The sequence below is a fragment of the Hippopotamus amphibius genome, chromosome 8, assembly GCF_030028045.1.
Source record: "Hippopotamus amphibius kiboko isolate mHipAmp2 chromosome 8, mHipAmp2.hap2, whole genome shotgun sequence".
Classification (NCBI taxonomy): Eukaryota; Metazoa; Chordata; class Mammalia; order Artiodactyla; family Hippopotamidae; genus Hippopotamus; species Hippopotamus amphibius.
In genome coordinates this window covers 84,766,295-84,781,533 of record NC_080193.1, presented here as the reverse complement: position 1 = coordinate 84,781,533, position 15,239 = coordinate 84,766,295, and the positions used below count along the sequence as shown (strand labels likewise).

Genomic DNA, 15,239 nt, shown 5'->3' with positions numbered 1-15,239 from the left:
ACTGTTTCCTACTTTATTCAACATTAACACATAAATGGACTTCCCGTGGGTATGAGCGAAGGGCACCTGGGAGGAGAGAGGGACCCTTGGGGGCAAGAACCACACGACAGAGACCCATCTTCACAAAAACGGCTCGATGCTGATTTCCACACAGGAGCAGGGCATGGTCAGCTCGAATTTGGTGATAACATCAGGATGAAGGACCCCCAGCTTCCCGATGCTCTGACCCCGGGCAAAGACCTCAGCACATCGCCCAGGGAAGAATGCAGGGCCTGAAAAACAGGGAGAGAAAAATCAACGTTTCTCCTGGCAAAAATGTCAGTAGAGGAGAAAAAGATGGCGGCGAAGTAGAGAGACGTGGAGTGCATCCCTCTCCACAGATGCATTGGGAATGCACGGAAGGACACAGTCATTCCCACAGAGAACCAGCTGAACACCAGCAGACGGCCTCGGACAACGGAAAGGGCTGCGGAGAACCTGACATAGCCGACTGAATATTCATCTAATCCAATACTTGGACATTAGTCTGAGGCTTGGACAGTCTTCTATAAACACCTCTATCACCAGGACAAGCAACCCCAAAAGCTTGGACAACCATGAGGAAACAAAGAAACACCATGCAGGCAAAGGAGCAGGAAAAAAACCCACAAGACCAAATAAATGAGGAGGAAATAGGAAAAATGCCTGAAAAAGACTTTAGAGTAATGATAGTAAAAATGATACAAAATCTCGATAACAAATTAGAGAAAGTACAAGAAACAGTTCATAAGAACTCAGAAAAACAAACAGCAATGGATAACAAAATAACTGAAATTAAAAATACTCTAGATGCTATAACCAGCAGAATGACTGAGGCAGAAGAACGAATAAGTGAGTTGGAAGATAGAATGGGAGAAATAAACGCCACAGAGCAGGAAAAAGATAAAAAAATAAAAAGACTAGAAGACAGCCTCAGAGACCTCAGTGATAACCTTAAATGTACCAACATTCGAATTATAGGCATCCCAGAAGAAGAAGAAAACAAGAAAGGGTCTGTGAAAATATTTGAAGAGGTTATAGTGGAAAACTTCCCCAACATGGGAAAGGAAATAATGAACCAAGTCCAAGAAGCACAGAGAGTCCCATACAGAATAAACCCAAGGAGAAATACACCAAGACACATATTAATCAAACTAACGACAATTCAACACAAAGAAAAAATATTAAAAGCAGCAAGAGAAAAGCAACAAACAACATATAAGGGAAAACCCATCAGGATAACAGCTGACCTTTCTACAGAAACTCTGCAGGCCAGAAGGGAATGGCAGGATATACTGAAAGTCCTGAAAGAGAGAAACCTACAGCCAAGAATACTTTACCCAGCAAGAATCTCATTCAGATTTGAGGGAGAAATCAAAAGCTTTCCAGACAAGCAAAAGTTAAGAGAATTCAGCACCACCAAACCAGCCTTACAACAAGTGCTAAAGGAACTTCTCTAAGTAGGAAACAAAAGAAAAGGAAAACACCTACAAATACAAACCCAAAACAATTCAGAAAATGGTCATTGGAACACACATGTCAATAATCACTTTAAATGTAAATGGATTAAATGCTCCAACCAAAAGACACAGACTGGCTGAATGGATACAAAAACAAGACCCTTCTATATGCTGCCTACAAGAAACCCACTTCAGACCAAGGGATACATATAGACTGAAAGTGAAGGGATGGAAAAAGATATTCCATGCAAATGGAAGTCAAAAGAAAGCTGGAGTAGCAATACTCATATCAGACAAATTAGACTTGAAAGTAAAGACTATTAAAAGAGACAAGGAAGGGCACTACATAATGATCAAGGGATCCATCCAAGAAGAACATATCACAATGGTAAATATCTATGCCCCCAATATAGGAGCACCTCAATACATAAGGCAAATGCTAACAGCTATAAAAGGGGACATCGACAGTAACACAATTATAGTGGGAGACTTGAACACCCCACTTACATCAATGGACAGATCATCCAAACAGAAAATAAATAAAGACACACAAGCTTTAAATGACACATTAGACCATCTCGACTTAATTGATATTTATAGGACATTCCATCCAAAAACGACAGACTACACGTTCTTCTCAAGTGCACACGGAACATTTTCCAGGATAGATCACATCTTGGGTCACAAATCAAACCTCAGCAAATTCAAGAAAATTGAAATCATATCAAGCATCTTCTCAGACCACAACGCCATGAGACTAGATATCAATTACAGGAAAAAAACTGCAAAAAATACAAACGCATGGAGGCTAAACAATTCACTATTAAACAACCAAGGAATCACTACAGAAATCAAAGAGGAAATCAAAAAGTATCTAGAAACAAATGACAACGAAAACACAACAACCCAAAACCTATGGGACGCAGCAAAAGCAGTTCTAAGGGGGAAGTTTATAGCAATACAGTCCTACCTTAAGAAACAAGAAAATGATCGAATAAACAACCTAACCTTACACCTCAAACAACTAGAGAAAGAAGAACAAAGAAACCCCAAAGTGAGCAGAAGGAAAGAAATCGTAAAGATCAGAGCAGAAATAAATGAAAAAGAAAGGAAAGAAACCATAAGAAAAATAAATAAAACTAAAAGCTGGTTCTTTGAGAAGATTAACAAAATTGATAAACCATTAGCCAGACTCATCAAGAAAAAAAGGGAGAAGATGCAAATCAACAGAATTAGAAATGAAAAAGGAGAAGTCACAACGGACACCTCAGAAATACAAAACATCATGAGAGACTACTACAAGCAACTATATGCCAATCAATTGGATAACCTGGAAGAAATGGATACATTCTTAGAAAAATACAAACTTCCAAGACTGAACCAGGAAGAAATAGAAACCATGAACAGACCAATCACAAGTACAGAAATTGAGGCAGTGATTAAAAATCTCCCAACACACAAAAGCCCAGGACCAAATGGATTCACAGGCGAATTCTATCAAACATTTCGAGAAGAGTTAACACCTATCCTTCTCAAACTCTTCCAAAATATTGCAGAAGGCGGAGCACTCCCAAACTCATTCTATGAGGCTACCATCACCCTGATACCAAAACCAGGCAAAGATGTCACAAAAAAAGAAAACTACAGACCAATATCACTGATGAATATAGATGCAAAAATCCTCAACAAAATACTAGCGAACAGACTGCAACAGCACATTAAAAAAATCATACACCACGATCAAGTGGGGTTTATCCCTGGGATGCAAGGATTCTTCAATATACGCAAATCAATCAACGTGATACATCATATCAACAAATTGAAGGATAAAAACCATATGATCATTTCAATAGATGCAGAAAAAGCTTTTGACAAAGTTCAACATCCATTTATGATAAAAGCTCTCCAGAAAATGGGCATAGAAGGAAATTACCTCAACATCATAAAAGCCATATATGACAAACCAAAAGCCAACATTGTTCTCAATGGAGAAAAACTGGAAGAATTCCCTCTAAGAACAGGAACAAGACAAGGGTGTCCACTCTCACCACTGTTATTCAACATAGTTTTGGAAGTGTTAGCCACAGCAATCAGAGAAGAAAAAGAAATTAAAGGAATCCAAATTGGAAAAGAAGAAGTAAAATTATCACTCTTTGCAGATGACATGATACTATATATAGAAAACCCTAAAGACTCTACCAGAAAACTGCTAGCACTCATTGATGAGTTTAGTAAAGTAGCAGGATACAAAATTAATGCACAGAAATCTCTTGCATTCCTATACACTAACAACGGAAGAGCAGAAAGAGAAATTAAGGAAACTCTCCCATTCACCATTGCAACAAAAAGAATAAAATACCTAGGAATAAACCTGCCTAAGGAGGCAAAAGATCTGTATGCAGAAAACTTTAAGACATTGATGAAAGAAATCAAAGATGACATAAACAGATGGAGGGATATACCATGTTCCTGGATTGGAAGAATCAACATCGTGAAAATGACTGTACTACCCAAAGCAATTTACAGATTCAATGCAATCCCGATCAAATTACCAATGGCATTTTTCACAGAACTAGAGCAAGAAATCTTACGATTTGTATGGAAACGCAAAAGACCCCGAATAGCCAAAGCAATCTTGAGAAGGAAAAATGGAGTTGGTGGAATCAGGCTTCCTGACTTCAAACTATAGTACAAGGCCATAGTGATCAAGACAGTATGGTACTGGCACAAAAATAGAAAGGAAGATCAATGGAACAGAATAGAGAACTCAGAAGTAAGCCCAAACACATATGGGCACCTTATCTTTGACAAAGGAGGCACGAGTATACAATGGAAAAAAGACAGCCTCTTCAATAAGTGGTGCTGGGAAAATTGGACAGCAACATGTCAAAGAATGAAATTAGAACACTTCCTAACACCATACACAAAAATAAACTCCAAATGGATTAAAGACCTACATGTAAGGCCAGACACTATCAAACTCCTAGAGGAAAACATAGGCAGAACACTCTTTGACATACATCAAAGCAACATCCTTTTTGACCCATCTCCTAGAATCATGGAAATAAAATCAAGAATAAACGAATGGGACCTCATGAAACTTAAAAGCTTTTGCACAGCAAAAGAAACCATAAACAAGACTAAAAGGCAACCCTCAGAATGGGAAAAAATAATTGCCTATGAAACAACGGACAAAGGATTAACCTCCAAAATATACAAGCAGCTCATGCAGCTTCATACCAAAAAAGCAAATAACCCAATCCACAAATGGGCAGAAGACCTCAATAGACATTTCTCCAAAGAAGACATACAGATGGCCAACACACACATGAAAAGATGCTCAACATCACTCATCATCAGAGAAATGCAAGTCAAAGCCACAATGAGGTATCACCTCACACCAATCAGAATGGCCATCATCACAAAGTCTGGAAACAACAAATGTTGGAGAGGGTGTGGAGAAAAGGGAACTCTCCTGCACTGTTGGTGGGACTGTAAGTTGGTACAGCCACTATGGAAAACAATTTGGAGGTTCCTTAAAAAACTACAAATAGAACTACCATATGATCCAGTCATCCCACTCCTGGGCATATACCCAAAGAAAACCATAATCCCAAAAGAAACTTGTACCATCATGTTTATTGCAGCACTCTTTACAATAGCCAGGACATGGAAGCAACCTAAATGCCCATCAACAAATGAATGGATACAGAAGATGTGGCATATATATACAATGGAATATTACTCAGCTATAAAAAGGGATGAGATGGAGCTATATGTAATGAGGTGGATAGAACTACAATCTGTCATACAGAGTGAAGTAAGTCAGAAAGAGAAGGACAAATATTGTATGCTAACTCACATATACGGAATCTAAAAATGGTACTGATGAACTCAGTGACAAGAACAGGGAAGCAGATACAGGGAATGGACTGGAGAACTCGAGGTATGGGAGGGGGCGGGGGGTGAAGGGGAAACTGAGAAGAAGCGGGAGAGTAGTACAGACATATATATACTACCAACTGTAAAATAGTCAGTGGGAAGTTGTTGTATAACAAAGGGAGTCCAACTCGAGGATGGAAGATGCCTTAGAGGACTGGGGCAGGGAGGGTGGGGGGGAATCGAGGGGGGGGCGTCAAGGAAGGGAGGGAATATGGGGATATGTGTATAAAAACAGTTGATTGAACCTGGTGTACCCCCCAAAAAAATAAAATAAAAAAAAAAAAAAAAAAAAATGTCAGTAGACCTTTAACACTGAAAGCTCACTAGTCTACTTTAAAAAATAACTATTCTTCCTTAAACTACTGGCCATGAAATGAGAGTGCTCCCTCACACTTTCTGGTCTTAAAAAGAAGCATTTGCTATCACACCAAGACACTCTTGTCAGGAAAAGGTTCGGGGCAAATATAAAAGTCAGGGCCCCGTTTTTCATTACAGCAGTCTAGGCAGGGTGAAGAAAAGGAGGATGAAGGAACAGAGCTGGGAGGAGACTTGGAACGTGTGCAGACGTGGGACTGCTCTAAAGAGGACAGAGGGAAAATGTAAAACCATCAACTCTGTCTGGGAAGACCTGTTTTGAAACAGGTTTTTCCATAGTAATACTTGCTGGATGAAAAGTCTACACTGAATTCATGTACTATTCAAAATATCACTCTTTTCTACCTCATTCCATAAAGAAACACAAGCTGCACTGTCATCGGCAGGCACAGGCCTTGTACCAGAATGTGACCCACATTCCTGTGGGAAAGAGGACTTCCTGAGCAGTTCTGGCACATCCCCTATAAACCCACAGCAAAGGCCAGTCCGCAAACAACTCCAGGCTGACCCCTGATTTACTCAAGACAGGCAGAAAAGCTCCCTCTTCATTTGGGTGCCAGTGCACAGATATGGCTTCCTAATCCAATAACAGTTCTTCAGGTTTAAACAGTTATAAACAAGCGAGCAGACAAGCATACAGGCCCACTGCACAGTCACTAGTTACTGGGGCCGCAGGGATGCAGCACCACTGCATGCTCCACTGAGGTCAAAAGCAGTGCTGACTCACTGCTCTCACCACCAACCTGAAAAGGGGTCAGGTCCACAGCTCCTGACTCACTCAACCGAAACGTCTACCGGCATGAACTATAAAAATGCTGGGCCATGAGCCTCCAGCCTGCCATTTCAGAGTGACTGTATTATATGAAAGAGTAAACTGCCAAGTCTCTACTAATGGCTCTGAGGCCCGCACAGGGAAGAAACACAGAACTGGCTGGGGTCGGGGGTGGGGTGCTACCATCAAGTCAGTACCACAGAGACGCAGGATGACTACACAGCAGGATGTCTGTTCACCTTTCTGAAAAACACTTTAAACTGTCATTCTTAAATAACCCCAAAGCAACCTGGTTGAAATATAAGGTGATCTGTTTCTCACCTCCCCCCAAACTAAATAATTCTGCTTCACTATTAAAGCAAGAATTTCAATGAACTGCATTTGAAGTTCATCACTGTTTGGCTATGTGCATTAATCTACACTTGGAGAGAGGGATCAAATAAAATAACACAGAAACCATGCTGCATTGATAATGTATAGCCTTAGCGAGACATGAATATTGCTAAATCTGACAAAGATGGCATGTTTTATCAATAATTCTGTCAAAATAAAAACCTAACTTAAAAGACAAAACCACACGGCTCTCCCACCAAATAAATCTTCAAATGACAAGTTTGTAAAAGTGTTGGTGGTAAGTCATATAACCAAGAATCGTAGAGCTTAAAGGGCTGCCCCAAAAGTCATTTATTCCATCACCCCAGCACTCCTTACAAAGAATTATATCTGAATAAACTACACTATCTGAAAAAAGACACTAGCAGATTTTTAAAGGCCACGCAGGGAGGATGTTTTCAGGAACTTCCCTGATAACCATGCTATGTTTAAGAATCCTCACTGTACCAAAATCCTTTCGTTTTATCTACCTTCAAATTCCAATTCGATTGGATTCATTTTAACTGAAGCATAAAACCAAACTATTTTAGAATCTAAGCCAGATGTACTAGTTCTGACAATGTTAGCAAAATAAAGCCTAAGAGATAAGAACTTAGAATTTTTACTTCATAAAACAACTTTTGAATTAGAGCGTTTCCTTTTTTTAAGCAAAATTCAGTTACGTTCATCTTCAGCGAGCAAGCATGGTAATGCCAGCTGGATCTCTCTCCAGAAGTTTGCACCAAACTTTGCTGAAGCTCACTAACCAGTTAAATACTTGGTCAAATATGCCTATCACCAAATAGAATTTCCCCCCTTTCCAAAGAAAAGCAAAAAGAACCGAAATTCATATTATGCATTATTTAAAACATCCAAGTGTGGGAACATTCTAAATAAGACAAATATCAAAAGCTCTCAGCCCAGCACAGACCCATCCCAGCTGCTACAGCATCCTAAACTGCCCCTGGGTCAGAGGCCCTCCCGGTAGAGGAGCTGCTTCCCAGTGGAGCAGGCACCAAAGGGGGTCCTCTGCCCTCTCATCCAATGCTAATCCTCCCCTACCCAACGACATGTAAAAATTAAGCCCAATAATGGGATTTCTGTATAAACTCCACTTTGCTGAAAACTGCACATTTTAACATGTGATGACAATTTTAACTTGTCATTTTTTCATTTCTAACAAGGTCTTAAGATTTTTTGATTGATGCCTCCGTTAAAGCAAGGCTGAAGGTCTCTTCTTCAGACATAAACTGAGAAGCACACAAAAGTGCCTTCAAATTTGTAAGGGGTACAGAGAGAAACTACCACTTGACGGATGCTGTATGTCAGCTAGAAATACTGAAATAAAATTTTAAGTTACTAGAACACATACATTTCTTAGTGCTTTTAAAAAATCTTTATGGTTCAAACCAAACGCTGCAGACAGAAGTGAATGGCTTCAAAGAAGGGCAGACCAGAGAGAGAATTGCCTCTCTAACAAAAAAAGGGAACACACCCCAGTAAGGCAGCAATTAGACCCGAGTTCAAAGATGAGAGCACCTCCTCCATCAGCAGGAGGGGAGCTCAGCACATCAATACAATCACAATGCTCGAGCTAGGACCGAGGCAACTTAAATCACTCTTCCCAGAAGTAAAAGAAGTCACATCTGAGTGGAACCTAAATTTGGGTTTAGGTTTACCAAAAATCAGACCTGGATGGTAGCCAGAGGCTATTTTTATCTCATTAGCAAACAAAAATACTTCTGGAGAAAGAGCAGCCTGCTGTGTCTACAGTCATAAAGCTGCCAATTCAAGGGAAATCTTGTTGCCTTGTGAATGGGAATTCTAAAATTCAAATTCTACGAAGTACCTTCTTTTACTTTTAATCATGCATTTAAGCCCAGAGTTCCTGGTTTACTGTTACACCAAGGTACATAAATACTGCAGTTTTCAACCTGTGACCAAAACACTCTCCAGCAAAATATCCCACTCAGCGCACTTTCCCAGCTAGTTCCTTACGCTGATTAAAGCCTCAGCTTTGCGGGCATCCACCGCAGCAAAATGGCTTCCAACGGAAAACAGATTTGGGGAAAACAGTGTTCTCTGCTGAAATATATGTGGAAACCCAGACAAAAGAAACATCAGTTAAGCACAAGCAAGAATTTAATTTCCAGACCTTAGTGGGGTGTAAGTCAGTCCCTTAATTAAAGCTTTTGTAGCATCTCCTCAAGGTCTGTAATTGTCTCTCTGTGCTCAAACAGCAGGACCACTTTGAGGACCTTGGGGGCAATTCTTGGGCCAGTAATCCGGCATAGCACCCAGTCTTTAGCACATTTTCTGGCTAATTGACCTTCAAAGAGTTGTGAGCTCCCTCTCTTGCTCGTTGCCAAACACCTTTCACAGTTTCTTTTTGCCTCTGTCTTTCTTTTGGAGTAATATTATAGGCCCAAAGTTTGGATAAGCTTTACACATAGAGTTATTCCTGTAATTCTGTGAAACATCGGAAGTAGAAGCTTAAGGCGGTAACTGAGCAGACCCCAAATCTGAAAGCTCCATAAGGCTCTTAATTCCTTAATCTTTAAACCCCTGCCATTGGCTGTTTTCAGCTAATTTACTTGGTACTTTATTTAATCCATCTCTAAAAATCATCCACTCATACAATTTTACTTTTCCCTTTCTTCACATTACTAATAAATGCTTTGGGGTTCAAACCCACATATGGTAACTGCCTGCAGTCTGGTACTTTATCATTCAAATTTTCCATAATAAAAAGAACAAAACTAAAAGGAGGGTGGGGAACACTGGGAAAGGAATGTCAGTATATCACATATGTCATAGCAAATAATATAAGCTATCATCATAGCTTTAATAAAAATAACCACACATAAGTCCCCAAGTTAGGGACAAGACACAAAATGCAGAATTATATAGATATATAGTAAGCCATTGGGTCAACAGAATGTGTTTTAAATCTGTCCTAAATGACTGTGTATTATGGGGTGGGAGGAAGGCATAATCAGTTACCAGGCTGTCTCCAGGCCTGGCACCTAACCAAACCCTATCCTGTCCTCCCCCAAGTCCCTGATTCTAATATAATTAGATACATACAAAATTATCCACTCCATGGTCCAGTAACCCACCCTAGGAAATCACAGAGAGGAAAAAAATAAATAAAGCCCAGTGTTCCATTCTGGAGTGAAACTGACAGAGTAGGTGACAGGGCAAGAGTAGAATGGGGCTTTGATCATAATTTCCCACGAAGGACATTTTCCTGGTTTCCTACCACTTTCTGACAATGTAAAGTAACTAACTATGCTGCCAGCACATCAACCTCACTTTCCTTTTCTAAATAATTTAAAGGAGGGGTTTCCTAGGTGGCGCAGTGGTTGAGAATCCGCCTGCCAATGCAGGGGACACGGGTTCGATCTCTGCTCCAGGAAGATCCCACATGCCATGGAGCAACTAAGCCCGTGAACCACAACTACTGAGCCTGAGCTTTAGAGCCCGTGAGCCACAACTATTGAGCCCATGTGCTGCAACTACTGAAGCCCATGCGCCTAGAGCCTGTGCTCTGCAACAAGAGAAGCCACGGCAATGAGGAGCCTGTGCACCACAACAAAGAGTAGCCCCCACTCACGGCAACTAAAAAGAAAGCCCACATACAGCAAAAAAGACCCAACACAGCCAATAAAATAAATAAATAAATTTATTAAAAAAAAAAATTTTTAAGAAAAAAAAAAAAAGACAAAATATAGGACTTTAAAACAAACAAAACAAAACCAACCATGCACTTATAACATGTGAGCAAGGTATCATTCTTAAGGGTGGTTGTTCTCAAAGTTTTAGAACTGGGAGTCTGAGTGCCTCAATGGAATGAGGGAGCACCCAAGGGAGAAAAGGCACAATGTAGGTAAGATGTTAACTTATAAGAAGAAAAGGGCTTAGGAATATGAGGAGGAAAAATTGCATAACTACCATCACATAAACACACATTCTTTCAGATCTTAGTACACTCCAGGTTGGAAGAAAAGTTCTCTGCAAAGACCATTTAATTTGTAAGTGGAGACTGAATAATTTCCAACTGGTAATATAAAACACCCATTTCCCCCCACATGTATACAAATCTTCACCTTACATCTGAAGTGAAATATTTATGGTACCTAAAGTCTTTAAAGAGAGGGGACCTAATCCCTTGAGTTTAATGGCTATCTTTCATCCCTTTCTAAAGATCAAAAGAAAGAAAAACCCCTTACACAACTTTACAGTGCTAATCCCAACACACCTGCAGACATCATTAACCCTTGAAGCAGAGGCAACTGGATGGAAGAGGAGTGCTGGGCCCACCTACCCCCACAGCGCGGCTCGGAGAGGGAACCTGCACTCACTGCGACATCCTGTCAAGGCAGCAGGCCGAAATCTGTCCTGCAAATGAGAACTAGATTCTCTCAGGCTCTACTCTTACAAAGGAAATCAGCAAAGCCCAGACTACCTAGCTTCTAACTAATGGAGAAATGTCTTCAACAAAGAACCTTTTTTAACAGATCACTGCCTTATGACTAAACGTTTAGAATCATGGCTCCAAAATTTCCCAGTTTTACTTTGTATGGGGAAATTTACAATTTATTTCCATAGCTATCACTTTTTGTCATTTGTTATTTTATTTACTTTTTTTTATTAAAGTATAATTGACCTATGACACTATGTTAGTTCCAGGCGCACAGCATAGTGATTCCATATTTCTACATATCATAAAATGATCACTACTCTTAGGAATTATTTTACAGTCTAATCTTAACTATGTGTCTCTCATATACATAGACACATACTCAAATTTCAAAACCTGAAGGTCAGGAATGTTAGGAGAACTTAAATGTGATATATGTAATTGCAAGTTTAAATCCATCTCAAATTAATTTGTGTAAAACCAAAGGATTATTAACTCTAGGTTAAAAAGTACTCTATCTATTGGCTTGTTTTGAAGACTCCTATTCCAAGATAATGCCATCATCCTACATTCATCTGGCACTTGCATCATTTCCCCCCAAATTTTCACATTTCTTAAATGTTCACAGGACAGATACAGAATAAAAGCTTAAAAAATAAAAGGTATGGGGACTTCCCTGGTGGTGCAGTGGTTAAGAATCTGCCTGCCAATGCAGGGGACATGGGTTCAAGCACTGGTCTGGAAAGATCCCACATGCCACAGTACAACTAAGCCCGTGTGCCACAATTGCTGAGCCTGTGCTCTAGAGCCCACGAGCCACAACTATTGAGCCCACATGCCACAATTACTGAGCCTGCACTCTAGAGCCTGTGAGCCACAACTATTGAGCCCACATGCCACAACTACTGAAGCCCACACGCCTAGAGCCTGTGCTGCACAACAAGAGAAGCCACCACAATGAGAAGCCCGCACACAACAAAGAGTAGCCCCCACTTGCCACAACTAGAGAAAGCCCGCGCACAGCAACGAAGACCGAATGCAGCCAATAAATAAATATATATATAAATAAAAATTAAAAAATAAAAGGTATGGCTCATCCTGCCTTCCTGGGTCAATAAAATGAGTCTTTCTTAGTCTTTCACCTGATAAAAACCTTTAAAGGAGAATTTGTTCAACCAAATATGAGCAATTTATTATTTTCTCCACAATTACAGTGAAATAATAAAAACAACAATAAAGAGCCTATTCTAGGGCTAATTAAGGAAAGAATGGAAATGTTGAGTATTTGAGATTGTAATTTCACAATTAGTTGACTTATTCAATTGAGACCTTTGGCTAAGATGGAATAAGCATGACCTCAAACATGCCATTATGATAGTTGTGCTGTCGTTTCAGAATTAAATTTCGGTTGACAAGTAGGGCGTGTAGAAGAAAAAGAGAATAATGAGATTGTGAAAACAAAGTACCCTGTTTCCTACCTCATCTCCTTCCATCCCCAGTAAAGGGAGTGACTTGGTCCCAGTGCAGCCCTGGCCAAGCCCCCAAGGACAGGCCAGTTACAGATGGAAAAAGTGAAGCACAAGGAGATTAAGGGACTTGCCTGAGGCGGGCAATACCATAAGCCAGAGAATGAGAACCCCTGTGTGTGGCCCTGAGGCACAGAAGGCCTAGGGAAGAGTGTTTTCAAACTTTTGGTCAAGCTATCCACTTCATGTTTGCACACTTCTTCTGGTTTAAAATTAAATAAATAAACAAAACTTAAAAAAAAAAAAAAGACCGACAACCTCTAACCTTAGGACATAATCAACCAGGTATGCTCTGCAATATCATTCACACATGACAAAACCTAGAGCTTTTCAGAAAAAACAGAACTACATTTAAAAAAATCCCATCCTTAAGGAATAAATTCCAAATTCCTGAAACAAGACTGGAATAATCTGAGCAGATATATAGGCACCACAGTGACACCATCTAAAAAGGCAAAGAAGAAGAGCTGTACATTAGACCCCGCGGCAGAGATTGCTTTTGAAACATTTAAACTCCTGTAGAATCTTCATACTGGAAATGACCCTGGTGGTGATATCATCCAGGCCTTTATTTTATTTTTTTTTCATGTTTTTTGTTTTGGTTTGGTTTTGGGTTTCTCTGACCGTATTGCGTGGCTTGCAGGATCTTAGTTCCCCAACCAGGGAACAAACCCAGGCTCCTGGCAGTGGAGGCTCAGAGTCCTAACCACTGGACCGCCAGGGAAGTCCCAGCCATGCCTTTATTTTACATATGATAAAATGGATGCCAAAGAAGTTAAGAAAACCATACAGCCAGGTAAGAGCAGAGCTTGAGAACCCAGTTCTTCTTGACCCCCAGTCTGTAACTCTTTTATCCAGTGCTGATTTTCTGAAGGGCAGACCTAACATTTACCCTTGAGGGTGCTCTGGGGAATAATCACCCATTCCAAAAATGCTTTCCCAAATTCTTACATCTGCCTCTTCCAACAACTCCGTGGTACAGACAGAACAGATATTATCATTCCCATTTTACAGATGAAGAAACTGGCACAAAAGGGATTAAGTCCTAAATCACATGTGCTAACACAACAGAAGGACCTGACCCAACACACAAGAGTTACTATTACTACAGCACAGCTGATCAAGCCTCCTAGGGCTCAACAAAATGTATTCTTCCCTATCATTTGATTACAGTCTGTACCATCTTAACATCTGCTTTTTCAACTTAGCTTATATTCACATATTTATCACATTCCATCATATTAATATGTCATAGTTTGCCAACTGTTCTTTATGATGGAGTTATGTTTCCAATTATCCACTATTATAAATAGAACTCCTGTAACATATATGTTACTTTTTGCTCTTTCTTGGTTTCTTCCCTTTGCCAAAGGTAGTACCACACTAGTAAAGCAATGTCAATTATCGTATAGTTCATTACATATCAAAATGTGAAACAATAGACTTCTAGCAATGGTAGTTCCAACAAATCACAAATCTGATATAAGATTATATTGATCTTGTTTCATACAACACTGATTTTAAAAATAATTTTCCCTTGGGGCTTCCTAGGCGGCGCAGTGCCAATGCAGGGGACACAGGTTCGATCCCTGCTCCAGGAAGATCCCACATGCTGCGGAGCAACTAAGCCCACGTGCGACAACTATTGAGCCTGCATTTTAGAGCCCATGTGCCACAACTACTAAAGCCCACGTGTCTAGAGTCTGTGCTCCGCAACAAGAGAAGCCATGGCAATAAGGAGCCCACGCTCGCCGCAACTAGAGAAAGCCTGTGTGCAGCAACGAAGACCCAACACAGCCAATAAATAAATAAATATATATATATTAAATAATAATAATAATAATAATAATTTTCCCTTGCATAGTTACTACCTTTTTTTCAGTTCCAATGGTGGGGAAAAAAAATGTGTCAAAGCAGCCCAGGAAAATAATTCCAAGAAGAGATATTTGTTCAGAGAATGCAATTCACAAACAAGCTAGGAGCCTTTAGGGATTAAGAGAATGAGCAGAAACTCTTTTCTTCTGGAAGGAGAGTGCCAAAGTACAGTGGCTGTGATAACAACACTGATAAAATATTTAACAGCTACTGATGAATATTGGACACATCAAAACCAGTCTCACAGAACAGACAACAGGAAGTCCTGGAGACATTTAGAGCAAGGCACTTTATCTGATATTTTGCACAACTGTTTCCTCTTTATGGGCTGGCTTCAACATCAGTCAAAAGAAATTAAAATACTGTAACTATGGTCACACGGTTTATTGTTTAAAGAAAGGCAAGTAATTAACGTCTGCCTATTTGCTAATGGGCCACGTTGCTGTTTCCCACGTTTCTTCTTTTACCTCTTCCTA

At 40.0% G+C, this 15,239-nt stretch overlaps 1 protein-coding gene across 2 annotated transcripts in view; it reads right to left on the bottom strand.

Moving 5' to 3' along the window:
• The window catches only part of FARSB (phenylalanyl-tRNA synthetase subunit beta), a 73,851-nt gene continuing 58,612 nt past the window's right edge, over positions 1 to 15,239 (bottom strand). For both annotated transcript variants that reach the window (XM_057745572.1, XM_057745573.1), the window contains exon 17: positions 1 to 272. In XM_057745572.1, the coding sequence (XP_057601555.1) occupies positions 121 to 272 (152 nt within the window). In that variant the 3' untranslated portion in view covers positions 1 to 120. The remainder of the gene's footprint in view (positions 273 to 15,239) is intronic.